The sequence below is a fragment of the Podarcis erhardii genome (assembly GCF_964252035.2).
Source record: "Podarcis erhardii genome assembly, chromosome: 10".
Taxonomy (NCBI): Eukaryota; Metazoa; Chordata; class Lepidosauria; order Squamata; family Lacertidae; genus Podarcis; species Podarcis erhardii.
This window is the reverse complement of record NC_138500.1, coordinates 57,415,720-57,442,805: the sequence shown is the minus strand read 5'-3', so window position 1 is coordinate 57,442,805 and position 27,086 is coordinate 57,415,720. Positions and strand designations below refer to the sequence as shown.

At 43.3% G+C, this 27,086-nt stretch overlaps 2 protein-coding genes and 1 long non-coding RNA gene across 3 annotated transcripts in view; 2 read left to right on the top strand and 1 right to left on the bottom strand.

The window, feature by feature from the left end:
- CPED1 (cadherin like and PC-esterase domain containing 1) overlaps positions 1-27,086 on the bottom strand; it is a gene marked incomplete at its 5' end in the record, with an annotated part of 117,460 nt that overhangs the window by 32,698 nt on the left and 57,676 nt on the right. The window contains 6 exons of the mRNA XM_081877864.1: positions 18,203-18,371; positions 19,767-19,953; positions 20,762-20,806; positions 23,742-23,806; positions 25,154-25,210; positions 26,853-27,022. Coding sequence (XP_081733990.1) covers positions 18,203-18,371; positions 19,767-19,953; positions 20,762-20,806; positions 23,742-23,806; positions 25,154-25,210; positions 26,853-27,022 — 693 coding nt within the window. The remainder of the gene's footprint in view (positions 1-18,202; positions 18,372-19,766; positions 19,954-20,761; positions 20,807-23,741; positions 23,807-25,153; positions 25,211-26,852; positions 27,023-27,086) is intronic.
- Positions 1,447-17,804, top strand: LOC309350914. The gene is made up of 3 exons (XR_014160592.1): positions 1,447-1,694; positions 4,313-4,356; positions 16,159-17,804. It is a non-coding gene; the product is annotated as an uncharacterized lncRNA (long non-coding RNA).
- LOC309350672 (putative CENPB DNA-binding domain-containing protein 1) lies at positions 6,691-8,025 on the top strand. Its single transcript, XM_081877711.1, has 2 exons — positions 6,691-7,513; positions 7,589-8,025. The coding sequence occupies exons 1-2, from the start codon at positions 7,031-7,033 to the stop codon at positions 7,880-7,882; spliced, it is 777 nt and encodes a 258-aa protein (XP_081733837.1). The 5' UTR covers positions 6,691-7,030; the 3' UTR covers positions 7,883-8,025.

Genomic DNA, 27,086 nt, shown 5'->3' with positions numbered 1-27,086 from the left:
AAAGGACAAAAGTGGTAAGGACCTAACAGAAGCAGAAGACATCAAGAAGAGGTGGCAAGAATACACAGAGGAATTATACCAGAAAGATATGGATGGCTCGTACACCCCAGGTAGTATGGTTGCTGACCTTGAGCCAGACATCCTGGAGAGTGAAGTCAAATGGGCCTTAGAAAGCACTGCAAATAACAAGGCCAGTGGAAGTGATGATATTCCAGCTGAGCTATTTAAAAATTTAAAAGATGATGCTGTTAAGGTGCTACACTCAATATGCCAGCAAATTTGGAAAACTCAGCAGTGGCCAGAGGATTGGAGAAGATCCGTCTACATCCCAATCCCAAAGAAGGGCAGTGCCAAAGAATGCTCCAACTACAGCACAATTGCACTCATTTCACACGCTAGCAAGGTTATGCTTAAAATTCTACAAGGCAGGCTTAAGCAGTATGTGGACCGAGAACTCCCAGAAGTGCAAGCTGGATTTCGAAGGGGCAGAGGAACCAGAGACCAAATTGCAAACATGTGCTGGATTATGGAGAAAGCTAGAGAGTTCCAGAAAGACATCTACTTCTGCTTCATTGACTATGCAAAAGCCTTTGACTGTGTCGACCACAGCAAACTATGGCAAGTTCTTAAAGAAATGGGAGTGCCTGATCACCTCATCTGTCTCCTGAGAAATCTCTATGTGGGACAAGAAGCTACAGTTAGAACTGGATATGGAACAACTGATTGGTTCAAAATTGGGAAAGGAGTACGGCAAGGCTGCATAGGAGAGGATGCCCAGATCTTTCTGGTGACAAAGCATAGCTTTGTAGTTGTGTCTTAGCCTATTAAAAAGGAACGAGCTGAATGCTACATGATTCACTGCAATTGAACACTAAAGGAAAACTGCAGGGAACTGTTGTTAAAATGTTGAGTTGCATTATAAATGTACAGGATCTTGGTTGTTTTAATGAGGGTTACTGTACGTTATTATTCTAATGATATTGGGATTTACTATTATTATTGTAATGATATTGGGATTTACTAAAGTTTTACAAACAAAATATTCTGTTAGTTTTTTAAAATGTTGACTGTAGCTTCACTTTTTATTGTGCAGGAAATGGACTTTGGCTAAGTCCAGGGTGGGGAACTTATGTCCTTCCAGTTGTTGGTGAGCTACAAATCCCAGTTGGTGATGCCAACTGGGGTCGATGGGAGTTGGGAATTTAACAATACAGTGGACACTCGGGTTGCAAAGGTGATCCATACGGAAACCATGTTCGCAACCCGCAGCGTCTGCAACCCACAGCACCACATCTGCGCACACACGGGTCGTGATTAGGTGCTTCTGCACATGCGCAAAGCGTGATTTAGTGCTTCTGCACATGCGCTGAAACCCAGACGTAACCCAGTCCGGTACTTCCGGGTTTGGCACAGTGCGCAACCCGAAATCACGCAACCCTGTATGTGGAGGGCTACAGGTTACTCAGCCCGGGACTATGTAATAAAGATATCTGTGTTTGTCACATCCTTGAAACATCACTACAGCAACCCTTCAACCCTCCTTTTAAAAGCACAAGGAAAGTCGTCCTCTGAGCAAATTTGTACTGGCCAAAGTCAGTCCACATGGACAGAATGTCAACTAGGACAGCAGGAACCAAATTCAAATGATATCTCAGCCACCTAGCTTCGCGACGGTCACTATCTGCCAGCCTAAGGTAACTTACAAGGTTCTGATGAAGGTACAGTTGAGGAGCGAGGAGTTACACATGATCTCATTTGACAAAGTCATCACATAGATATTGGCTGAGATCTAGATAATTACTGTTAGAGAACCAAGGTGGGGGTGTTCCTCCTAAACACTAAAACTAATAAATGCTAGGATTTGGTATTATTTGTGATATGAAGAGAGAATATAAGCTGCAGAGGAATTTCTGGGCTGCCTTACGCAAACCAGCCTGGCTGGTAGAGGGAAGAGCAGATCAGTTAGCATTACAATAGAGAGCCACTGAGGGTCGTCAACAACTCCTTGTCCCAGGTGTGACCAGAGACCAGAGATCTGGAACTGCCCTGGGGGAGGGCAAGGGGCTTCTGGGAAGAAGAAGGGGGAGATCCATCTTGGCCAGGCAGAAGGAAGGACGGCCTGCAATGCTTGGGGCCATGCTATGAGATCTGGACCCCCTCCATGCACACTGAGGGTGTTAAATAGGCAAATAAACTCTATTTCTTAAAGTGCGACAGCCTCCACCATGTCTTCTATTCTCCAAAGGGACACAGAGCCTGTGGGGGCGCCTGAGATCCCATGCGCCCTTGCCACAGCTTAGCAGAGAGAGGGACCAGCGCTGGTCTTTTGTAACATTACTTTTGATGAGCCCAAGGACACCGGGGAGCTGGAAGAGCTGCAGAAAAGCGCTGGAACAAATCCGAAAGAGAGGATATGATGGAGATCTCTGAAGTTATCCATGATGTAGAAAAAGTGGATACAGGGAATTTTACTCCTCCTCCCATGATACTAGAATCCGGGGCCATCCAATGAGATTGAATGGTGGAAAACAGAATGGTGCACAGCTTAACTGTGGAATGAAAATGTGGTGAAGACCATTAACTTAGATGCTTTTAAAGAGGATTTATGGGGGATAAGTCTATTAGTGGCTTCTAGTTTTGATGGCTATATGGTACCTTCAAGTTCAGAAGCAGAATGGATTCCAGCTATAGTAATGGTAATATTGCTTATTACCAGAAAAAGGTGGAAACTTGGGGCCAAGCTATTGGTTGTATGCTTTGAGACCAAAGATACTTTGGTCTGTTCCAGCCTCAAAAACACACACACACCATGATGTGGCAGAGTCCTGAGTCATCTACAACAAGGATATCTGCTAGAGTGTTTTTTTTTTTAAAGAAAAGTTTTGAGAAACACAATTTAATAATCCAATTTGCTGTTTTTACAAAAGCAATTTTGCTTCTCTTTATTTGGCCCGTAGGCGAAATGTTCCTTGAACGCTAACAACTCTAACAAATCAATTGTGTCTACTTCAGGCAACTAGATACTCACAAAAATGTTAATCATATTTAATTAGTTTTACACAGATGAGTTCGTTCTAAATAACTGTGATTTGTTAATTCTAAATATTGAATCAGATATCAGTTTAATTAAATTAAAGCAGTCGGCTGTAATTTAGTCTTTCTGAAAATGAACGTATGATCCAGAGGTCAGAAGATTGCATCTAGACATATGAATTAGTATATCTATAGATATCCTAATTCATATGTATAGATGCACTTTTCCTAAGACAAAGTACCACTGCAGAGTATCAGAAACAAGAATGAAGGCAGAATCCAGTAGAGAACCTCTACCCTAAATCCTATTGAAATGAATGAAGCAAGCTATATCCTGCACTACAACACATCCATTTCATGTCCATGTTAGATCGCACCCTTTTTAGCAGCTCCGATGCCAGAGATCTCTTCTAGAGGACAGCTATTTCATCTAGTCATTCCATTCATGCTTTGGAATAAGTGTGCTTTCCTTCAAAGACTATAAGCCACGACAAGTGCGACACTCTCAAGGTTACGGAAAGATAAAAGTGCTTTTCTAAATCACATGTTTGCATACGGCTGCAACGCGTGACCTATATGCAGAGGTCTGCGGTAGATACCCTCTGATTTAAAACCATGTTAGGTTCACAAAGGGAAGACGACATATGTTCCACCAGGCAGCTAAAATGCGCTCTACGTGGGGCTACCTTTGCATGTGACCTGGAAACTGCAACTAATCCAGAATGCAGCAGCTAGACTGGTGACTGGGAGCGGCCACCGAGACATATAACACTGGTCCTGAAACACCTATATTGGCTCCCAGTACATTTCCGAGCACAATTCAACGTGTTGGTGCTGACCTTTAAAGCCCTAAATGGCCTCAGCCCAGTATACCTGAAGGAGCATCTCCACCCCCATCATTCTGCCCAGACACTGAGGTTCAGCTCCGGGGGCCTTCTGGTGGTTCCCTCACTGCAAGAAGTGAAGTTACAGGGAACCAGGCATAGGGCCTTCTCAGTAGTGGCGCCCGCCCTGTGGAACGCCCTCCCATCAGATGTCAAGAAAATAAACTATCTGAGTTTTAGAAGACATCTGAAGGCAGCCCTGTTTAGGGAAGTTTTTAATGTTTGATGATTTATCGTTTTTTTAATATTCTGTTGGGAGCTGCCCAGAGTGGCTGGGAAAGCCCAGCTAGATGGATGGGGTATAAGTAATAAATCATTAATTATTATTATTATTATTACTTTATTATTATTATACCAGTAACATCTTTTTCAGCACACCCACTCACCTCTTATAGGTTTAGAAGAGTTCGGTGATACTCAACAGCAAGCTCACTGCATTGTGAGTAGGGTTGCCATATTTCATATTTTCAAATGTGAAATTCAGGACACTAAAGTTGCTGAGCTTTCCTTTCTCTTTTTGAGCTATTTTTAATGAAAACTGCCAAAATCTACACTTACAACATGGGCTGCCATATGTTCAGGACATTTCAGCAATTTCCACCGGGACACTGTTCCTGATGGCCAAATCCTGGCTACATCCAGGAATTTCTGAATGTATGGCAACTCTAACTTATCCCTAACAAATGGCCACAGGTACTTGTGGCAGATGGTACCATTTTGGATATTTAAGAACTGGAACTTAGGGAGCTGTGTTTCACAGATCAGATCAGAAGAATCTTTATTTGCATCAGCCACTAGCCATAGCAATAAAATAAAATAAAATGTACTGAAGTACATGTACTGAAGAGGTAAAAACCTAAACTATACAAATTACATATAGAAGGTTTACATCAATAATCACACTGTTTGCTATTAGTATATAATGGGAGGAAATATATATAACCGAAGCTGATTCAGAAATTCTAGCTGAAGATACCTAGAGACTATAAGGGACCACTGTCCACCCTTTCTGTCCCAGAATTTGGGGACTGGTGAGTCCTGTGTCTGTGCTTTAATATGACTTGTGTGAGGACAACTGCTGAGATACACTGGGTTCATGGTTAAATCTGTCTATTCCTGCTCAATTTGTGTCCTAAATTCTATTCATGGGAACAGTCAGTTACTAACCATTCAGAGGTTCTGTGTGCACTTGATTTGTAAAAATAAATCATACAGAGAGGTCATGGGGTTGCAAGTAAGCACTCGGATGAACCGTGGGAATGCTAGTAAGTTTCCTGGTGTCCAAGCACTGCTGAATTATATGCCTGTGCTTTAAGGGCCTATCTGAAGGCCAGAGGAAATGGACCCCACAGGCTCCCACGAAAGCAAAAAAGGTTCATATTCCAGCATGGAAAATCTCCCCCTGCAGTTCATCAATAGCTGCCACTTACACTACAATTCTGCACACTTCCCTGGGAGCAATTCCTACTGAACTCAATGTGATTTACAAGGGTTGCTGAGAAGGATGGGCAATGTTGCTGGAGAGAACCTGGGGAGCTGAAAGAAGGCAGTACCGTAGGTCTGGTGGATGCATTGTGAATATATCAGTGCCCCCTGCAGACTATGAGAGTACAGTGGTGCCTCGCAAGACGAAAAGAATCCTTTCCGCGAGTCTCTTCGTCTAGCGGTTTTTTTGTCTTGCGAAGCAAGCCCATTAGCGGCTTAGCGGATTAGCGCTATTAGCGGCTTTTAGCGGCTTTTAGGGGCTTAGCGGCTTAGCAGATAAACGGATTAGCGGCTTAGAAAAAGGGGGGAGGGGAAAAAAGTCGGAAAAACTCGCAAGACATTTTCGTCTTGCGAAGCAAGCCCATAGGGAAATTCCTCTTGCGAAGCGCCTCCAAAACGGAAAACCCTTTCGTCTAGCGGGTTTTTCATCTTGCGAGGCATTCCTCTTGCGGGGCACCACTGTAATCGCAGGCTCCTTGTAGAGTGGACAAAAACTTTAAAAGACATTTTCCCTCCCCAGTGTTTATTTCTTAGGGTCAGTGTTTTTTTTCCTGGGGGGACACAGGGGTACGCATACACCTAAACATTTTGTGATTCTTTGTACTGTTGTCCATTTACTGTACAGTAGTGCCCCGCAAGACGAATGCCTCGCAAGACAAAAAACTCGCTAGACGAAAGGTTTTTTCGCCCGCGATTTGCCTCGCAAGACGAATTCCCCTATGGGCTTGCTTCGCAAAACGAAAACGTCTCGCGACTTTGTTTCCTTTGTGTAAAAACCGTTAAAACCAAGGGTGCTTAGCTTGAGCAGCTGCAGTTGCGACTTGACTTCGAGGAGCAACTGTTAGCACGTGGTTTGGTAGCCTTTTCTCAGACTTTGCTCACTTTTGAAGATTTTCCAAAACTTTTCCAGAACTTTTCCAGAACTTCTCTTTCATCCATTTGGTAAGTTAAACTTTTAAAACTTTTTTGGGGGGTTTTGGATTTTGGGTTGGGGTGTTTGGGATTCAAGGACTTGGTGCTGGGAAGGGGTTTGCGATAATCTGGGGGCTTGTGGGCCTTTTTGGGGAATTTTTATGATTTTCTGTGACCACTGGGCCAGGTTTATTTTTTTTGAAAAATTTTCTGAGTTTGAATTTCTGAGTGCTGGCCATGTTGTTATTTTTTGAAATTTTTTTTTGTCTGGGTGGGGAAGCAGTTGGGGAGGGGTTTGCAGCAGTTGGGGAGGGGCTGGGGGAGCAGTTGGGGAGGGGTTTGCAATTTCTGTGTTGTGGGTGGGTTGGTGCGTGTCTGTGGGAGCAGTTGAGGTTTTTGAAGACATTGGTGATTTTTGAAGCTTTTCCTAAACTTATTTTGCAGCCATTTGAGGTTTCTGAGGACGTCGGTGGTTGATTGTTGAAGCTTTTCGAGAACTTCTCTTTCATCCATTTGGTAAGCTAAACTTTTAAAACTTTTTTTGGGGTTTTTGGATTTTGGATTTGGGGTTGGGGTGCTTGGGATTCAAGGCCTTGGTTCTGGGTTTTAATTTCTGTGTGGTGGGTGGCTGGCTGCTTTTGTATTTTTTGGGTTTGAAGCACATCACTGATTTTTTTTTCTGTTTCTGAGTTTACGAAGGTAGGAGCTGTGCTGCCATGGGACCCAAGAAGACTGCTGCTGCGGTGGCCGGCGAGAGGAAGAAGGAGAAGGTGACGCTGGAAATGAAGAAGGAGATCATCTGGAAGCACGACGGCGGAATGCGTGTGACGGACATCGCCAGGGAGTACGGCAGGAACCCATCGACCATCGGGACCATCCTGAAGATGAGGGAGAAGATCCTGGCGACTGATGCAGCCAAGGGAGTCACCAGGATCGTGAAGAACCGCCCAGCTGTCCTGGAGGAGGTCGAGAAGTTGCTGCTCATCTGGATAGAAGAGAAGCAGCGTGCAGGGGACACAGTGTCTGAGGCCGTCATTTGTGAGAAGGCCAAGGCCTTGCACGCTGACCTCATCCGGGAACAGCCAGGAACCTCAGCCGAGCCAGAAGTCTTCAAGGCTAGCAGAGGTTGGTTTGACCGGTTCAAGACAAGATCTGGCATCCACAGTGTGGTCAGGCATGGAGAGGCTGCCAGTTCTGATGTTCCTGCGGCTGAAGACTTTGCAGCGGAGTTCCTGGAGGTTGTGACGACGGAGGGCTACATTCTGCAGGCAGAGGCTGCGCAGGAGCAGGCCTCACTGGAAGAGGAGGAAGCAACTGAGGAACGGCTGTCCTCCGAAAGACTGAGGGACATTTGCCAGAAGTGGAAGGAGGTGCAGACTTTTGCAGATCTACACCACCATGAGAAGCACGTGGCACATGACGCTGGGAACTTTTATGATACGAGGGTCATGTCGTCTTTCAGGGAGCTGCTGAAAAGGCGGATAAAGCAGCAGACTATGGACAGGTTCTTGACCAAGAAGCAAAGAGTGGAAGAGGAGCCTTCTTCGAGTGGTCCCCCAGAGTCTTAGAAAATGTACTGTACACTTTGTTGATTTTTAAATGTTTTTCTGTCATGTTTATAAAGTTAATTTATTTTCCCTTCAATTTTTGAACTGCTCTTTACAGTATGTGTGACTTTAAAGAGCAGTTAATAAACTGTTGTTGTACCAAATTTGGCTTTGTTTGGACTTTTTTTGACCATAGGAACGCATTAATTGATTTTCAATGCATTCCTATGGGATTTCGTGCTTCGCAAGACGAAAAATTCGCTAGACGACAAAAATTGCGGAACGAATTAATTTCGTCTTGTGGGGCACCACTGTACTTATTTTTCCCTATTCGAACTATAAAATATTGATTTTCTTGAGTCAAAATGAGAGTACCCTAAACATTTTTTAAAGAAAAAAAAAGCACTGCTTAGGGTCCATATAAAAAACCGGGTCAGTGGATATGTGTGCCAAGATTCATATTTGTAACCCAAAGTACATGATTTTAGGCTTGAGCACACAAGACAAGAGTACACATTTGTCAATTTTCTGCTCCTGCAGAGGCGTTGCTTACAAAATTTTTTTTAAAAAAAATGTTTAGTGTGGGTCAATGTACCAGCATGACAAGTTTTGTCCTTCTGTCCCAAAATGCAGAAAGCTAAAATTATTAGATTTCAGGCTTAACCATTCCACTAAATAGCCTGATGGAACATTATATAGATGAAACTGGTTAAATGCCTGGATCCTATAGCTTGTACACAGACATGCATCTGCTGCATAATTTGCCTGGACCATTTCATATCGACTGGTCATACATGAGTGCAGAAGTATTGGGCAACTGATATATGGACTTCTGATTATACGGGAGGGCTCATAAGCCCTATGTTGTGGCACGCAGCAATCTGGTTTGCTGGCATGAAATAGGCTCTAAAATATACAAATAATTAAGTGTAGGAACTTAAGATTTCTAAGTCCTACCACAACAACTATCTCTATCTCTATCTATATGCACAGTGCTTTTTTTCCCTAAAAAAATGTTTAGGGGTACTCTCATTTTCCTACTCATATTGAAATACTGCCCCCTCAATGAGGCCAAACTTAGATTCACAAAATGTTTAGAGGTATGCGTATCCCCAGAAAAAAGCACCGTATATGCACAAAGGAAAAATAAATTACAGGGACAAGCATTAAATGTGAAAAATATATTGCCCAAGTCACCAAATCTGTTGTTGCATATTTTCTCAATGCCACAAAGTGAACACTTTCTCTCCTGTGGCTAGTGATTCATTTTGCTTTCGGCGACCCACTGGCCCACAAGTGGGAAAAGTATTTCCACATGGAAAATAGGTGGAAACAAAAATTTATTGGTATTGAAACAATAATTAATAAGGAATGTCAGAAAGAAGAAGGAGCTGCCAAAACTGATTCCAGGCACAAGTCTTTCCTACTGTGTAAAATGTATTCACCTGGTTATACATTTAAATCCTGATTTTTATGTATTCGCCTTCCTTAGTCTATGCAGGAAGCAGACAACAGGGGATAAGGCAATAGTTCATTTTGTGAATGGGTGTTGAAGTGTTACATACAGCTATGTAACTGGCTATTGAGCTCCCTGAAGAGGCCAGGCTAGATTTCCCCAAACAGTATTTGTACATACCTATAGGCTCACGTATTGTTATGTATTTTTTATTCTTCTGGTGTTCCAATTGTCTGCTGGCAAATATTGTTTAATAATCTGCCAACTAATTTACTGCAGTATTTCATGGACAATAATTTTAGCCTAACCTTTTTGGGGGCTGCATTGTCTGTATGCAAGTATGTGGTACAGTGGCCAAGGAAACTTTATAATTGTTGAAGGAAGTCATCAAATGATAGTTTGCTTGTTAACATGCTTGAGTCAATGTTCATCTATTGCTCTTTGTGCTAGTATTGTTAGTTTTAGTTTGTAACTTGTTTAAAAGGGAAAAAACCATAGGTAAAATAAAAGAAAAAAATCCCTGGGTCCAGATTTGGGGCAAGTGAGAAAGATCCAGCAGAGATTTAAAATAACAAAACATGCAGCAATGTAAAGTGTAGAAATATTGGCTGTTAGACCTTTAAAATAGACCCTTCTAAGTTCTTTCCAATATTCTCCACTTCTCTTAACATGGAAAGAGGCCACATGTTTGATTAACTTCAGAATGGTTTACTTACAAACTCTTCAAAGGTCAAATTCATGTGCTTTTCCACACAACAGCAAGAAAAGACAGGAAGTGGGGGACTGTGACCTAGGTAAGCCTGGCATGACAGCTTACTCTATTGTCTTAACCCCTTCATGTATTAATTAGAGATAAGCATGTTGATTATATGTGGCTGATTTACCCTACAAGTATCACATCCATTTTATTTCCATTTCTTTTTGAGGCATTCCCTGCTCGTTTATACTAGCTTGAGCATTACTTGGCCTCCTATGATTTATTCCAAGTTCTTCACATGCATTTGTAATGCATTTATATTGAGGACAAAATGGAGAATGGAGGAAAACAAACTGAAATCAAATCCAACAACGAAAGGTCGACAGCCAAGTTTGGGTGTGCAATGTCAAAATAAATAATGAATTTCATAAGCACCTTACAAATTCTCTCTCTCTCTCTCTCTCTCTCTCTCTCTCTCTCACACACACACACACACACACACACACAGAGAGAGAGAGAGAGAGAGAGAGAAAGCCACAAGCTATAATTAAAAGCAAGCAGCTTGATGCATCTCTGCAGAAATCATATGCTTTTAACTTTATTGTATTGTATATGTTGTGAGCCACCTCATTGTATCTTGTGAAACAGCTCTTTCATAAAATATAGCAGTTATAGATAGGTAGCCGTGTTGGTCTGCCATAGTCAAAACAAAATAAAAAAATTCCTTCCAGTAGCACCTTAAAGACCAACTAAGTTAGTTTTAGGTATGAGCTTTCGTGTGCATGCTTTAAGGTGCTACTGGAAGGAATTTTTTTATAAAATATAGCAATGAGGCTTACAACATATAAGATGCAATTAAATCGGTCTATAAATACCTAGAAAACACAATTAAAACATCAGTAGACACTTAAAGAAAGAATTCGTATTAAAGAAAAATTTGTATTGTGAAGGCCTGTCTAAACAGTGCAGTTTTTGGAAAACGTTTGAGAGAAGGAAAGGATGGTTTCTGCCAAGGCTCTATTCTAATCCTAAACATATTTGGTGGGGGGAAAGAGCCCCATTTATTGCAGCTGACTTTCCTTCCAAGTAAGGAAGGAAGTAACTGTACGGTTTTGCCCCCCAATGTTATCTATTTATGAAGCATCACTGAAGAGGCTGGAACCAATTAGTATGGTTATTTGGTTGCCCATCTATGCCCATGAGCTCTGGGATGATAACCCGGCACTCGTCTTATCTGGATTGCTATATTTTAGATAGCAAAATCATCTCTTTCCCATGTCACAGACTCTTGCAAGAAGGAAGTTCTCCTCCACGCTCTTGTCTTCATTTTTTGCTGCTCTCTTATATTTCACGACCCCTGAGCTAATCCCGCTATTGTTCCTATTAGCAAGTTTAAGCAGGCAAACTTCAAACAGGCTAGCAGTGGGTCACGAGGTTTAATGGGCACATAGATAATCATCTAAATTACATTTCTAGGGCTGATGGACCAGACAGGCTTAGAGGGTAACTTTACCAGCTTTTACTGTTAATCAGCAAGGATTGTGTGTCTCAGTGTGTATCTGCCTTCGCCTGCCTCCTGAAGGGCTGGGCCATTGGGGCTGATTAACAAAGGCAGCTGCATTAGCTTTCCTCTCTCGCTGAAGTTCGTTCAGGAGGCCCAAACGACATGAAAGGCAAACACGACCACAGCTCAAGCGCCAAGCGCTCATCACTGTGAAATTATCCACCCTCCGCTTGCAAGATTACTATCGTCAGCAAAACAGTTGTTGCCAATTTTCACAATCTGTTAACACTTTGAAACTTGCCTACTGACTGATCCTCGATCCTCTTTCACCTCGATTGTGCATCTCATTGAGGGAAAAGTGCAGCAAACTACTTCACATTGTCTACCGAGTTCGAAAGTGATGGCTTCAGACAGGCTCAAAGGGTTTCGGTGACTGTGTGCTCCAATTAATAGGGCTTCGTTTCAAGGCAGAAGGAATCAACCAAGCAAGAAAGGTTGGGTGAGTGAAATGAATACTCCCAAGCACATTTGTTTCTTGCAAACATGAGGCCTTTAAAAATGAGGGGGAAACACACCACAAAATGACCTTGTTACATCAGAAATCCAGACCCACCAAGTGTCCCTATTTTCCAGGGTCAGTCCCGAATTTACAGAAGCCGTCCTGGTTTCTGATTTGATCCCAGAATGTCCCGCTTTTCCTTAGGACACCCCTATTTTCGTCGGATAAATGTTGGAGGGTATAGCAGGACACCCCTATTTTCACTGGAGAAAGGATGGAGGGTATGGAAATCCCAATCTCCAGATTTGAATATTGTGTGAACAATTCTATGATTCTAAGCATCGAACCAGGAAGTTCAAGAAGGTACCTTTAATAGTTGTAATGCAAACAGTGATTTCAGTTGACCTGTTGTGGGTTTTAAAAAAATTATTATTGCAGCATTATTTTAGCAAGAAGCAGGATCCTTGTCATTGCATCTATTTCCCTTAAACTGTTAAAGATGCAGCTACTCTGTTTAGGGTTAGGAACTGGGAAGCAAGAAACAGTACCATCACCTACATATGTTGACAAATTCTACATTCGAATTCACATTTCAAATTCATTTCAAACGTAGCCCTGTAAGAGCACAAGAAAAATCCTGCTGGGTCAAGGCCAAAGCTCATACAGCCCAGAATTCAGTTGACTTCGTAGGCTATGATGCTCTATAGTATAAGCACAAAAGAAGGAGCAGGAGGAGGCCAGGAAGATTAGAAGACATTCGTGAGAAATAACTGAATTGTTGCAAGCGACCCAACATAGCCAGGTCTCCGCCATAACGAGGAATGAGATCATAGCTAATTATAAGTGCCTCATCCTTGGAGGAGAACAGATGAGGAAAGGCTAAAAGCCATACCAAAAAAAGGAGCTTAAAGAGAATTTAAATTAGCTAAGTGACACACAGAGTTAATCCTTCCTCAGCCTGCTGCCCATTAATGAAAATAGTCTGCTGATGTCATTTCATTCATTTGTGACCCAACTGCAAAAACAGACTCAGCATTCTTAAAGTCTGAACTTTCAGGGCTGAGGTAGGTTTACAGCAAAATGGACAAAAGTAGATGAGGAAACCAGGCTGCCCCCTTCTTATAAATATTTCAAGGAACAAACAAAAGCAACAAGGAAAATATTTCAGATCAATCGTTGGGCGAGTCCTTGCCTAGCTTCATACATGGCTTTCATTTAATGGATTTTGAACCACTTTAAACTGTACCCACGGCCTCTATTTGGAGAGGAAATGATGCACTTGTTGGGCGATTTGAATAGCATATCTAAGGCAAGCAGTACCATTTGGCTGAAAGGAACCATTTTGGAGAAGCAGTAGATCAGCCGTGAGCATTATTAGGGATAACCTCCTGGTTTGGACAACCTATGGCCCTCCTGTTCTTGCTGGGCTTCAACTCCTATCCATCTCAGCCAGTATGGCCAAGAATTAGGCATCGTGGGAGTTATACTCCCAACATCTTGAAGGTCATAAGTTGCCCAGTCTTGTTCTACTCTCTGCAAGGACTGCCACATCTCCCTTCTGTGGGATGTAATCCATTAGTGCAGTCAAATGCAACATTCCTTATTTCCCTAGAGTGGGCACAGGCATGGGGGCATTCAGTCAGTATAACTTCCTGTTCCACTGGTCTGGAGTTTTCCTCTCCCTGCATGTGACTTGGGAGATAGGCATGGCTCTGGCTGACTCCATAAAAGAGCAGAGTCATGCAGCCATTTTTCTGAGTCTGTTTAGTCTTTCTATTGTCTTGATTCTAGCAGTTTTGTCTTGTCTTCTTGTTTTGTTGATCTTTTGCTGCCATGCTGCTCTCTTGCAGCCATTTTGTATTCCTAATGTCATTTTACTGTCTGCTGGCTCTCAGACAGCAGCACACAAGTTCAGTCTCCATATGAGATTAACTCACGGTTTCTTTGTGTAACTACCAAGTAAAGCCTGCCTTTCAGGGATCATATCATGAACTAAAATGTGAGTAAACTTTTTGTTACTTTACTCAGAAATACTCTTGTGTTTTTATTCTTTTAGGAGGGATAAAAGGGGACACCAGGAAATAATCTTAACTAAGAGATTCAAATGAATCTGCAAACTGGCTTCCAGCTATATGGAAGGGAATCTGCTCTGCTACATCACTTACTAGCATAAGTGAAGGAAGGATAATACTTATTCAATACAGTGGTGCCTCGCAAGACGAAAAGAATCCGTTCCGCGAGTCTCTTCGTCTAGCGGTTTTTTCGTCTTGCGAAGCAAGCCCATTAGCGGCTTAGCGGATTAGCGCTATTAGCAGCTTAGCGGCTTTTAGCGGCTTAGAAAAAGGGGGGAAAGGGGGGAAAGTTGGAAAAACTCGCAAGACATTTTCGTCTTGCAAAGCAAGCCCATAGGGAAATTCGTCTTGCGAAGTGCCTCCAAAACGGAAAACCCTTTCGTCTAGCGGGTTTTTCGTCTTGCGGGGCATTCGTCTTGCGGGGCACCACTGTATATCCTTCTGTCTTTAACATTCCCACACCTTTCCTATGCCCTTTTTGTGCTGCTGTTGTTCCTCATTCCTGAGTGTCTCCTGCCATGATTTTCAGAAGAAGGCAATGGCATTTCATGTCCTGAAGGCATTATGCAACTCAACTGCTTCATTTATTTTTGGAGGAACACAGTGTTCTAGTGATCTTTAAGAGGAGCCTACTGGACCTGTTTGTTCACAGGTCCACCTAGGTCAGCATCCTATTTTTACCAGTGGCCAGTCATGTGGATCCAGGAATCCTACAAAAGGTTGATGCCCACCCTCCATGTATGTTCTCCAGAACATTTAGACCTATACAGCCTCTGAGCAGTATTGGTCTTCATCCATCTCGATGCACTTCTGCAATTATTTTTAAAAGCCAACTAAGCAAGGAGCCATCTCCACATCCTGTCTCAGTGTGACTTCTACATAAGATTCACGTGTACAAGTTACAGTACATGTGTGGGATTTTTGGAGTGCTGCTGACCAGGGTGGTTCTCTTTCAGCCATTCAGCATTTGTGGAATAAACTTAAGATATTTTCAGAATGCTCAAAAGGGACCAATGTGATGTTCTTCCCTGGTGGTGGGATAGCTAAACATACTTTTACCGTGTCCCAAAATGAGCTACAGTAATGGCACGCAATGGCTACACAAGAGGATACTAAGATTCCACCTACTATACCTTGCCAACTAATTAGAGAAGGGACAGAAAATGGCACATATCAATTTAGAAGGCACTGGAGCAGAGAAAGAGAAGTGTGCACTTTTTTGTTAATTAATGGGGACACTTAATTTTTATTTTATTTTATTGGAAATTTAATTATTATTTTTAAGGGCTATAATCAGTTATTCAGTGATGCAGGCCTAGAAAAAAACAACAACAACGCTTATATGGGCTTCTTAAGTGTAGCATTTTTATTATATTACTTGCCTAAACTAGCGACTATAGGTTGTATTCAATCAAGTCATACTCAAAGTAGACCCATTGATATCAATAGATTTCATTGGGTCTACTCTAACTTAATTGGACGATTCAGAATCTGGTTTTGGAGACCACTCTACTGAGGATAAATTTAATATTTGCAACATGTGAAGAGAATTGCAAGATAATTACGCAAGTCTTTCCAATCTGTGTACTTCAATATCTCCTTTTATGTGCCTCTCACACAGCTACTAGAAAGTTATTTGAAATACGATGCTGGAAATGTGGAGCCGAAGTTGTAATTGCATTTTTTCTTTCTTCTTGAGACAGAAACACACATTTTAAACATAGTCCTTTCAATCCAAAGGAAACCCAGCATAAACCCTACAGCCACCTCTTAATTTACAGGGAACCCTCCTACAAGTCGGCCTAATGCAAACAATGGGAAACCCATGCTTCTTAAAATGCCATCGTAGGCTCAACAGTTTATCCCCCGACTAATTTGCTTTTAATGAGGATATTATGGGTACTGTAAGAAAGAGAAATAACAATAATTTGGTCTCTTAAGGGCTGTTCAGCTTTGGAACTGCACACTTCTTCGCTGAATAGCCTTGAACTTAATCCAGGATTACTCAAATGCATGAGAATTGCTGGCAGACTGGAAACAACATCCCTAGCTCTCCCTTTGTGTTGCAGCCTTCATCACGGTATCAGCTTGCAGTGAAACTTGAATATCCTAACGGGATTAGACATGAAAGAGAAGAGTCTCAGGATTGGGCTTTCAACTGAAACCCCGCTGTGAGAAAGACCACGCCACTGTCTTTGACCTTTTCCTTCCTATGCATGAGCCCAGTTGTGCCTAGCCGAGGGTCTAAAGAAGACCCCGTCCCTTTCCTCTCTGTTTATCCTTTTGCTCCTAGAACAGGTGTCTGGTTACTAAAGAGAAAAGGCATGGAAGTCTCTGATCTCTGGCACAGGCAAAGCCCGCCAGCATGAGTAATGTGCTTCAGAACTGGAAAAAACACACAAAAAAACACCAGCGCTACAATATTCAAGCTATGGAGAAATTCTCGTGTGCAAACAGCACCTTATTTGCCTGCTCCCTCTCTAAACTCTAAAAGCAATCATTAGACACTTTAATGATATATAATGAATAGGATGGCTTGTTCCCGGAAAGGGTGCCTTCCTTAGAATTAATACAAATACTGGCCAGGGTCCAAGGATCTAGCTCAGGCACACCCAAATGCCTGGGCCTGCCCCGCGGGAGTTTTGGCTTTCCGCCTTTAAATAGCAGGCTGCTGTGGTGCATCGCAAACTGCTTTGGGAATTCCTTCATTTTCAAAGCGGTTTGCAGCGTCTCGTGGGGGCCTGCTGTTCACAAGACGCAAGCCCAAAGGTCCCCTGGGTACATGGAAATAGAAACATGTTTGAAGCGGCATGCCGCACGCTCACAATTTGCACAGACATTCCTGTTGTTCTCCTGAAAGGCCTTAAGTCCGGACTGCTATAACACAATTTGAACTGAAGCAACATTTGGACAATGAAGTATATGTATTAACCAAAAGTCAATCACTTTCGTAAAATGGCTAGTAAGGTGACCCCTTCCCTCCGGCCTCTCTTATGGTTTCACCTGCACAGTGAGCGAGTTTTGAAGAAACGGCACAAGAATCTGCCTTGTATCAAGTCGGACCATTAGAACATAAGAAGAGGCTCCTGGATCAGGCCAATGGCTCATCTAGTTCAGTATCCTGTTCTGACAGTGGTCTGCTTGGACTACTGCAATGCGCTCTACGTGGGGCTACCTTTGAAGGTGACCCGGAAACTACAACTAATCCAGAATGCGGCAGCTAGACTGGTGACTGGGAGCGGCCGCCAAGACCATATAACACCGGTCCTGAAAGACCTACATTGGCTCCCAGTACATTTCCGAGCACAGTTCAAAGTGTTGGTGCTGACCTTTACAGCTCTAAACAGCCTCGCCCCACTATACCTGAAGGAGCGTCTCCACCCCCATCATTCAGCCCGGACAATGAGGTCCAGCTCCGAGGGCCTTCTGGTGGTTCTGTCACTGTGAGAAGTGAGGTTACAGGGAACCAGGCAGAGGGCCTTCTCGGTGGTGGCACCCTCCCTGTGGAACGCCCTCCCATCAGATGTCAAGAAAATAAACAACTATCTGACTTTTAGAATACATCTGAAGGCAGCCCTGTTTTAGGGAAGTTTTTAATGTTTGATCTTTTATCGTGTTTTTAATATTCTGTTGGGAGCTGCCCAGAGTGGTTGGGGAAACCCAGCCAGCTGGGTGGGTTATAAATTATAAATTATTATTATTATTATTATTATTATTATTATTATTATTATTATTATCCTGGAACTGTTTGGAATTCTATGATTCTATGATCGGTTGCAAATTACACATGCCCTACTGTTGCAGTGTGGACAGACGTAATAGGGACTATCCAAGCATGCAATCATCCACATGCACTTGGGAGTTGCTTTTGAGGACTTGCAAAAGTAGGAAGCCTCTGAAGCAGTTGGGAACTGAGAAATATGGCCCAGGAAGAGGAAAAAGGATTGACTGAAACTGTGGAGGCAAGTGAAAACATGCGATCCACAGAGAACAGAGAGGAGATCCCAAAAACATTATAGGACAATTTGATTCCTTTGCTGGAGAAGAATGCATGAAGCGACAAGGGTTTTACATGAGAAATTACTTCTACTATTCCACAAAATCAAACAGTACCTGCACAAAGCCACACACCATAAAGTCGTCAAACAATGGCAAGCTTGGGCGGTCTTCTCGGTAAATGATGATTTTGTACATGCTCACAACCTCGTGGAGTGATTGAGATCTATCTGTTACCAGGACATTTATTCTGTTTATTCCTAGTCCAAGAGGGTAATTTGCAACACTGTTGAAAAAAGCACAATAGCAAGAAAATATCAGCGAAAAGTAGAGCAACCTGTGCACTTTATAGCTTCTTATCAGAGGCCATAACAACTTTTAAGTTGTTTTTTTTATAAAAAGATTATAGATGAACTGAAGGTTTATCTGATGACATGCAACTTTGTCTTTCTGCCCCCCTGTTCTCATTAACATTCCCAATGCTCTTTTAGCTCTATATGTCTGGATTTGAGATCTCCATGGTTTTCAGTAGAGATGTTTATTTTAGTTCATAAAACACAGGTGTAGAGCATATTTTGATTTCTTCCTTTAGCAATCTGCATGATTTCACTACAAAGCATTGTTCATGTTACTGAATGTGCATACATGTATATAATGGAGAGGAAGAGCATGGCAGCAAGCCCCATTCCCCAATCTATGCATGCACAACCAGTTCTGACCCAATTGGACATGGGTACAAGTCTACAGCGTGATGAAAACTGGGCTCATTATTGCATAGCTGGGAACCTTGTTTCTGGAGGGCTCTGAGCTATGTACACAGAGTGTACCTGTTCTGCAACTTGTACATGCATAGGGATTGTAAATTCATTAACATACCCAAGTCAAAGCCTGCTGCAGCAAATCTGCATACACATCAAGTCATAGGTAAAAAAAGGTAAAGGACCCCCAGACGTTTAAGTCCAGTCAAAGGTGACTATGGGGTTGCAGTGCTCATCTCGCTTTCAGGCGAAGGGAGCCGGCATTTGTCCACAGACAGATTTCTAGGTCATGTGGCAACATTACTAAACTGCTTCTGGTGCAACAGAACACTGTGACGCATGGAAACGCCATTTACCTTCCCGCCGCAGTGGTACCTATTTATCTGCTTGCACTGGCGTGCTTTCGAACTGCTAGGTTGGCAGGAGCTGGGACAGAGCAATGGAAGCTCACTCTGTCGTGGGGATTCGAACCACCAACCTTCTGATCGGCAAGCGCAAGAGGCTCAGTGGTTTAGACCACAGCGCCACCCACGTCCCTATACATCAAGTCATATGAAGAGCACCACAGCATCAGGGCCAATTTATTGGAGCAAACTGCTTAAAGGGGCACCTTAGAAACTGCTTCACCTGACAAATCTTCCATGTGAAGCAGCATGCTCTTCTCCATGTGAACTACCAAACCAGTTAGCAATAGTCTGGAGAAATCTGCTACAGCAGGCCTTCCTAAGAAGCAAGACTATTGAGAGATAGACAACTAAGGCATAGTTGGAGCAGATCCACTGAAATCAATCTCCTTATGTCCATTAAAGTTTATGAGTCTCATCTCACTTGGATTTCACCCACATTGTCTTATCACTAGGATTTGTGTGTGTGTGTGTTTTAATTCCATGTCTCTTGAATAATAGCCCACTCTCTCAAAATACCTTGGTCCGTTCTTCTCATCCAGGTGGACTTCACAGCGACAGTTTGCAGGTTCTGCTCTAATCTTTATTGTCACCACATCAAATGGGACTTCAGAGTAGTATTCCTTGATCTTTGGGTCAAAATTAGGATTTAAATCCAAATGTGGATTGGTGAAGATCTGCTTGATATGAGGTAGGGAATCTTTATCTATAACAAAAAGGGAAATCAGTTTTTTAAATAAGCAATTGGACATTATCAATGGCTTGACTCCTTATTCTTGGCCAAATTCTATTCCCTTCTGTCAGGCATATTTTTTTAAAAAAAAATTGCATATGAAAGTGGATAAAAATATCAGGTTTTAAATACAGTCGTACCTTGGATCCTGAACGCCTTGTGAGTTGAACGTTTTGGCTCCCGAACGCTGCAAACCCAGAAGTGATTGTTCTGGTTTGCGAATGTTCTTTGGAACCTGAATGTCAACGTGGCTTCCGATTGGCTGCAGGAGCTTCCTTCAGCCAATCAGAAACCATGCCTTGGTTTCTGAATGTTTTGGAAATCGAACGGACTTCTGGAACTGATTCCATTTGACTTCCAAGCTACCACTGTAATCCAAACTGTTTCTGATGGGCAGTTCCATGGTTCTTCCCCAAGCACCACATGAAGTAAGATCTTTAAACAATTAATATGGATTAGAGTGGTAAAAGATCTTCCCACAGATTAACTGAAACATTTGTGAGGGTAATGAGAGGGAAAATGTGGCTAATGATGGCAGTCTTGAAAATGAATCAATTTGCAAGGTAGTTACCGTATTGGAAGAAGGAGACTGAAAGTAGATGATGTTTTGTTTCCTTATAGGTCTATAAATCCACCATTAGTATTTCTCAGTGCCTAAATATTTATTTTACCCAAGCAACTAGTGAAAGCAAAAATCATCCTCCAAAAAGGTTACATGAATACAGCATGCAATTTTGTTGAATGAGCGCCACCTATTGCCAAAATCTTAGGTTTGACTTACCATGACTGCAGTGTATTTTTTTAGCCAGATTTAAAAAACGCAAACCTAGAGGATAAACAAAGACAATTCAGGATGGTTTGTGATACCTCTACTACATACGTCTGCATCTGAGAAGAAATAAAAATATCATAGGATTGCCATATTTCAAACAATGAGAACCTAGAGGGGTTTTTGCCTGTTTTGGCAAAATCAACATTTTTGAGCTACTTTTATGGAAAATCAGCAAAAACGGCTGCCATACATGCAGATTTTCCCAGATGTTTTCCCGCCTGGACACTGCAGCCAACTGCAGTATTCCAGATATATCCAGGATATATTGCAACCCTAAAATATCATGGCAGATAACTCTGCCAGTATCTGCAGAACAACCATGTCAGTTATAAAACAATTCTGATAATCACGGCCAAAAGCCACAGAGAGACCAATATGATAGAAATGGACAATACAGTGGTACCTCAGGTTATAGATGCTTCAGGTTACAGATGCTTCAGGTTACAGACTCTGCTAACCCAGAAATATTACCTTGGGTTAAGAACTTTGCTTCAGGATGAGAACAGAAATCATGCGCTGGTGGTGCGACAGCAGTGGGAGGCCCCACTGGCTAAAGTGGTACCTCAGGTTAAGAACAGTTTCAGGTTAATAACGGACCTCCAGAACGAATTAAGTTCTTAACCCGAGGTACCACTGTACTTTCCCTAAACGTATATCAAGAAGCAACAGTCTTATTCAAAGAGGGAAGAAAAGCACTGTGTAGAGGCCATTTTAGTGGCAAGGGAGATAAAAGGCTGAAGGAGGGACTCATGCAATAACATTGCAGGCACCATCTAAAATGTGTTCACGACAGCAGCACAGTCATATTTCCCACACTAAATAACCAAGAATGGTCAGGGTGGAATCTGTATTTATGACAACACTCAAGCGACTGCTGTTAAGCCCCGTCTTGTGCCCAATAAGCACAGGACACCTTTGCCTGGTGGTGCTGTGGCCCATAGGTTGCAGCAAAATACTGGGCAAGGTTTTTTGCCCAGTATCTTCTCTGTGTGATGGGCTCATGGGAAATAGCTGTCCCATGAGCCCTTACTGCAGCAGCGAGGGGAAAGCCTATACAGTGGTACCTCGGGTTAAGAACTTAATTCGTTCTGGAGGTCCGTTCTTAACCTGAAACTTTTCTTAACCTGAGGTACCACTTTAGCTAATGGGGCCTCCTGCTGCCACCGCGCCGCCACCACCCCACAATTTCTGTTCTCATCCTGAAGCAAAGTTCTTAACCTGAGGTACTATTTCTGGGTTAGCGGAGTCTGTAAGCTGAAGCGTATGTAACCTGAAGCATCTGTAACCCGAGGTACCACTGTATAAGACTGCTTTTGTTGGAGCTCACAGCCATTTTGCTTTGAGAGCTTCCCACCCTCCCACCCTCAGGTTAGAGCCTTCACTGAGCAGTTTTGGGTTGTTGGTTGACAGGGCCAGAAATGATTTTTTTTCTCTCTCAAGCTAATTGGCACTTGGTTGGGGTTTTTTCAACCTTTCCCTCGGTGAAATTATGGCTTTCCTTTGTTAGGCAGAACGTTGTTTGAGGGAGGAAATAGCACTGGGCAGGATCAACGTAGTATAGCCCCCCCCCATAAGGGGCCTGAGGGGAGGACTGACCACGGCAAAACCCAAGCGTGGGTTCAGTATCTGCCTGGTTGGAATCTTCACCCTCGTCCCCCAGTGAGACCTTGCTTGCTTGGCTTGCACCACGGCAAGGTTTAACACTGGCCGACTCCCATCCAAATCCAGTGGATCCATTCCATTAACCTGGGGCTTGTGGAATGATGAACTAACTGATCCTGGGACCCAATGCCATGCCAACCCTTGCCCCGCCTGCTGCTGTCAATAATGACCGCTCCCCACACTAAATGGGGGGGCGCCCTTTGCGTTGTCATGCGCAGCCCCTTGACCCTATGTGGCTCCATTAGCACAGGCTTGGCTTCGCTTTCCCCCAGGTGGGATACCTGGTGGTCTCCACCTACCTCAGCCAGTTGCCCAATCCCGCCTGGGGAGGCGTTGCCAAGGTGACCAGGCCAGGTAGGGGGAGGGACTACCTGCCCACACAATAGGGGGAGGGTCTTACCTGGGAATCGTCAGTTGGCTCCAGAGCTTCTCCCACCCTACCCACCCTCAGTTAAGACTTCTTTTGCAGGTTAACCTTTTCTCCACAGGTACGCGGGTGCTGCTACGTCAGGGTCGCTGTTGAAGGGCCGGAAAGGGATTCTCCTTCATTGGCAGGTTTGCTTTTCCCATAGCAAAACGTCACAATTTTGGCAGTATTAGGCCTTGGGAGGAATCCTTTAGTCTATCTTCTCTAAATGGGGGTGAGCGTTTAGCGGTGATCCACGCCCCCCTTCTCTTTGTGGCGGCGATACCAGGGTTCCCCGTTAAAGTGGTTGTTTTGAGGGGAGGCTTTGGCCGTACGCCTAGAGGTCGTCATTGCTCTCCCCTGTGATGGCGGCATAACGGGGGCAAGCTCTCTCTGTTTGAATATATGTTCTCCAGGGCCAGCCCATCCCCCCCCCCCCACACACACACTGGATAACCCTGATGTTCCCCAGATCCCTGGCGGGGACTGGGAGGGATAAATGCCCAATGCCTGAGCCAAGGTCTACCCACATCTGAAACATAATAAAGTTGTGGCCAATTTTAATCTCATAGCACGTTGTCTTGAGTCATTATTCCACATGGGGCGGGGCACCCAGGGTTTGGGGGACTCTGCCTGTCCACGCAAAGATTTGGCCTGATTTTATCCCGGCACCATTGTACAGTCTGGTTATTTTGCTGTTCTCATGGGTCACATAATGCACCTGCCTGGGCAAATGGAAATCTCCTTGAGGCAATTCTACTTGGCTGCTTCAGTTTGACTACATGGCCTTCATATTGCTCTGCCCATAAGTGATCCCCCCCCCCGCAAATAGAATGAGAGAGAGAATACAAACTTTATTACCTTCATGTTTTTCTCTAATTGCAGAAGATCTTGTTTTAATGCCGCCCTTCTCTGAGTAACCAGTCCTAATGATGAAAAAGCAGAGAGATTTCTAAACTAACAAGTGCAAGGAAAGAAAACATCTGCATGCAACACTAGTGTGAGGTTGTTTCCCCCTCCCCTTGCCCCCCCCCAAGCACTTTCCTTTCAGTAGAATTCTTTTGGTAACTGCTGACATTAATAAAATGGAAGAAGCTAATCTGGAATAGTAAAGGAACCTATAAAGGAAATAGAGCTTGACCTTTGTAGATGGTCTTTGCTTCAATAATCTTTATAGGGAAAGATAATATAATTTAATCTAGCATGGGTCATATATATTTTTCATGGCATTCCATTAATAAGGGTTTAAAAATTCATTCAGTGAAAAGTTTCCATTGCATATGCAAAATGACATTTGCCAGAGGCTTGACTTTCCCTACAGTGTTGGGACAAAAGGTTATCACCATCATGTTATGCTTGTGAGTTTCTAAAATATTTGAATGCTGGACAGCATGATCAAATTCTGCTACGCAATTCTGATGACCCTAATCACTGCTACTGATAAATGATTCACAGAAGCGAACAAATGAAGTTCCCTAGGAGGGACTCGCTGCTGTGCAACCCCCACTCAATTCAACAGGACTTGTAGGAGAATTTGTACACACTCAGTTGATGCAAATGGAGGTTGTGCAGTGACTGTATCTGTGCCCATTATTCCCTTTGCACTGGTTCTCCCACGGTGCTCATACGACTGTTGTTGTTGTTGTTGTTGCCAGGGATGCAGGTGGAGCTGTGGTCTAAGCCACCGAGCCTCTTGGGCTTGCTGATCAGAAGGTTGGCAGTTCATATCCCCGCGACAGGGTGAGCTTTCGTTGCTCCATCCCAGCTCCTGCCAACCTCACAGTTCGAAAGCACACCAGTGCAGGTGGGTAAATAGGTACAGCTGCAGTGGGAAGGTAAACGCCGTTTCCATGTGCTCTAGTTTCCGTCAGGGTGTTCTGTTGTGCCAGAAGCAGTTTAGTCCTGCTGGCCACATGACCCAGAAAGCTGTCTGCGGACAAACGCCGGCACCCTCGGCCTGAAGCGAGATGAGCTCTGTAGACCATAGTCACTTCTGACTGGATTCAACCACCCAGGGGTCATTTACATTATTATTATTATTATTATTATTATTATTATTATTATTATTAACCACCCTCCATCCATAGGTCTCAGGGCAGTTCACAGCATAAAAATACAAGATAAAAACACAAAATAAGTACAAGTGTTGCTTAAAAATTTCCTTTATACTTCTTCTTCTTCTTCTTTTGTTTATACCCCGTCCATCTGGCTGGGTTTCCCAACCACTCTGGGCAACTTTCAGCACATATAAACACATGCTTTTAAATTCTCACCTAAGGCTTGACCATTTGGTTTTCATCCAGGGCACGTTTCTGGAATCCTTGTTTTGCCTGTGGAAAAAGAGTAAATAATTCTTAAAAGTCCTTGATTCATAGTGCTAGAAGTATAAGGACTTAACGGGAACATCTTTGCCTTGCCCAGTTGCAAAGAAACATTGGTCTAATATTAGGAATGTGATTTACAGAACCAAGTCACGTGGATCCTATGGCATTCTTCTTGTCTTACACATACACTATAGACGTTATCAATAATTGCTATCTTATAGCAGTGAGCTGCATTCCTTTGTGGGTGATAAGCCAAAGCCAGATGTGGCCATAACCACTCTACTTCCTGATTTCACACACAAACCCATCCCCCACTACAATGTGAATTGTGGAAAAACTGCTTGTTCACTCTAACGGGAGATATTATTCAAATTACAGTATCAGTGTCTATTTGGTTTACAGTGGTACCTAGGGTTACATATGCTTCAGGTTACATATGCTTCAGGTTACAGACTGCACTAACCCAGAAATCGCGCGGCGGCGGCATGGTGGCAGTGGGAGGCCCCATTAGCGAAAGTGGTACCTCTGGTTAAGAACAGTTACAGGTTAAGAACGGACGTCCAGAACGAATTAAGTTCTTAACCTGAGGTACCACTGTATTTGATTTGTCTACCTTGCTTCTCCTGTAGAGAAAACACCTCAAACTCTGTTAAAATTGCTAAAAAAAAATCCATTTAAGCACACACACACAATAGCTGGCACCCTAATCTAACAGATTACTGAAGATAATAAGCCAGAATTGGAACTCAAAGGACAACTCCATTGTAGCCCTAGCCTGGAAATGGATATTGATATATAATGGGTCAGTGTGTCTGGCTGTTAACTAGAAGTAGGTTGAAGCCACCCAGCAACAGCTGTGTGCAGGATTCCTGGATTGCAGGGGGCTGGACCAGGTGCTGAGCAAGATTTTGGACCTGCGACTCATGGCTCCGAGAGAAAGCCGAATGAGGTTCCTCCTAGCGGATAGGGACAGGGACATTACTGCCCCAGTGGCTTCCTTTTTAACCTCCATCTTACTTGAAAGGGTTTTTAATGAACCATCTCTCTAGGGCAGGGGTCAGCAAACTTTATCAGCAGGGGGCCGGGTCCACTGTCCCTCAGACCTTGTGGGGGGCCAGACTATATTTTGAAGGGGGGGGGAAATGAACGAATTCCTATGCCCCACAAATAAACCAGAGCTGCATTTTTAATAAAAACAAACATTCTACTCATGTAGAATGGCTCCACAAACAACCCAGAGATGCATTTTAAATGAAAGGACACATTCTATTCATGTAAAAACATGCTGATTCCTGGACGGTCCGCAGGCCAGATTTAGAAGGCGATTGGGCTGGATCCGGCCCCTGGGCCTTAGTTTGCCTACCCCTGCTCTAGGGAATAGATAGGGTGAAGCAGAACAATTGAGTACCTTGTGATCCTCGACAATCTCACTCCTGTTCCTTTTAAATTGATCCTAGTGTTTTGAAATGTTTTAACTCTTAATGCCAAGAAAGCTATTTGTATTTATAATTGACTAGATGATCCTAGGGGTCCTTTCCAACTGCATGATTTGATGCAACAAAGTGTATCATTGCAGAAGTCCAAAGCGTTGTCATCTTTGCATGGAATCTATCTCTAAACCCAGAAATAGGGTCAAATTGCACCTTACCCCTTTGGAAGGTTTGCACGTGGTACTTTGTTAATGATGTGCAACTGTTCAAGTAAATTTGAAAGGAGCCAATGCACAGACAGGATCGAGCCAAGTTTTTCACCCGGATTCACCATACGATAAAGGTCATGCATCAAAAAGTGGGTCTTGGGAACAGTGGAGGGGAACAGCTGAAAGGAAAAAAAGTGAATGTGGATCAGATTAGTACAGACATGCAGTTTGTTAATTTGTGGG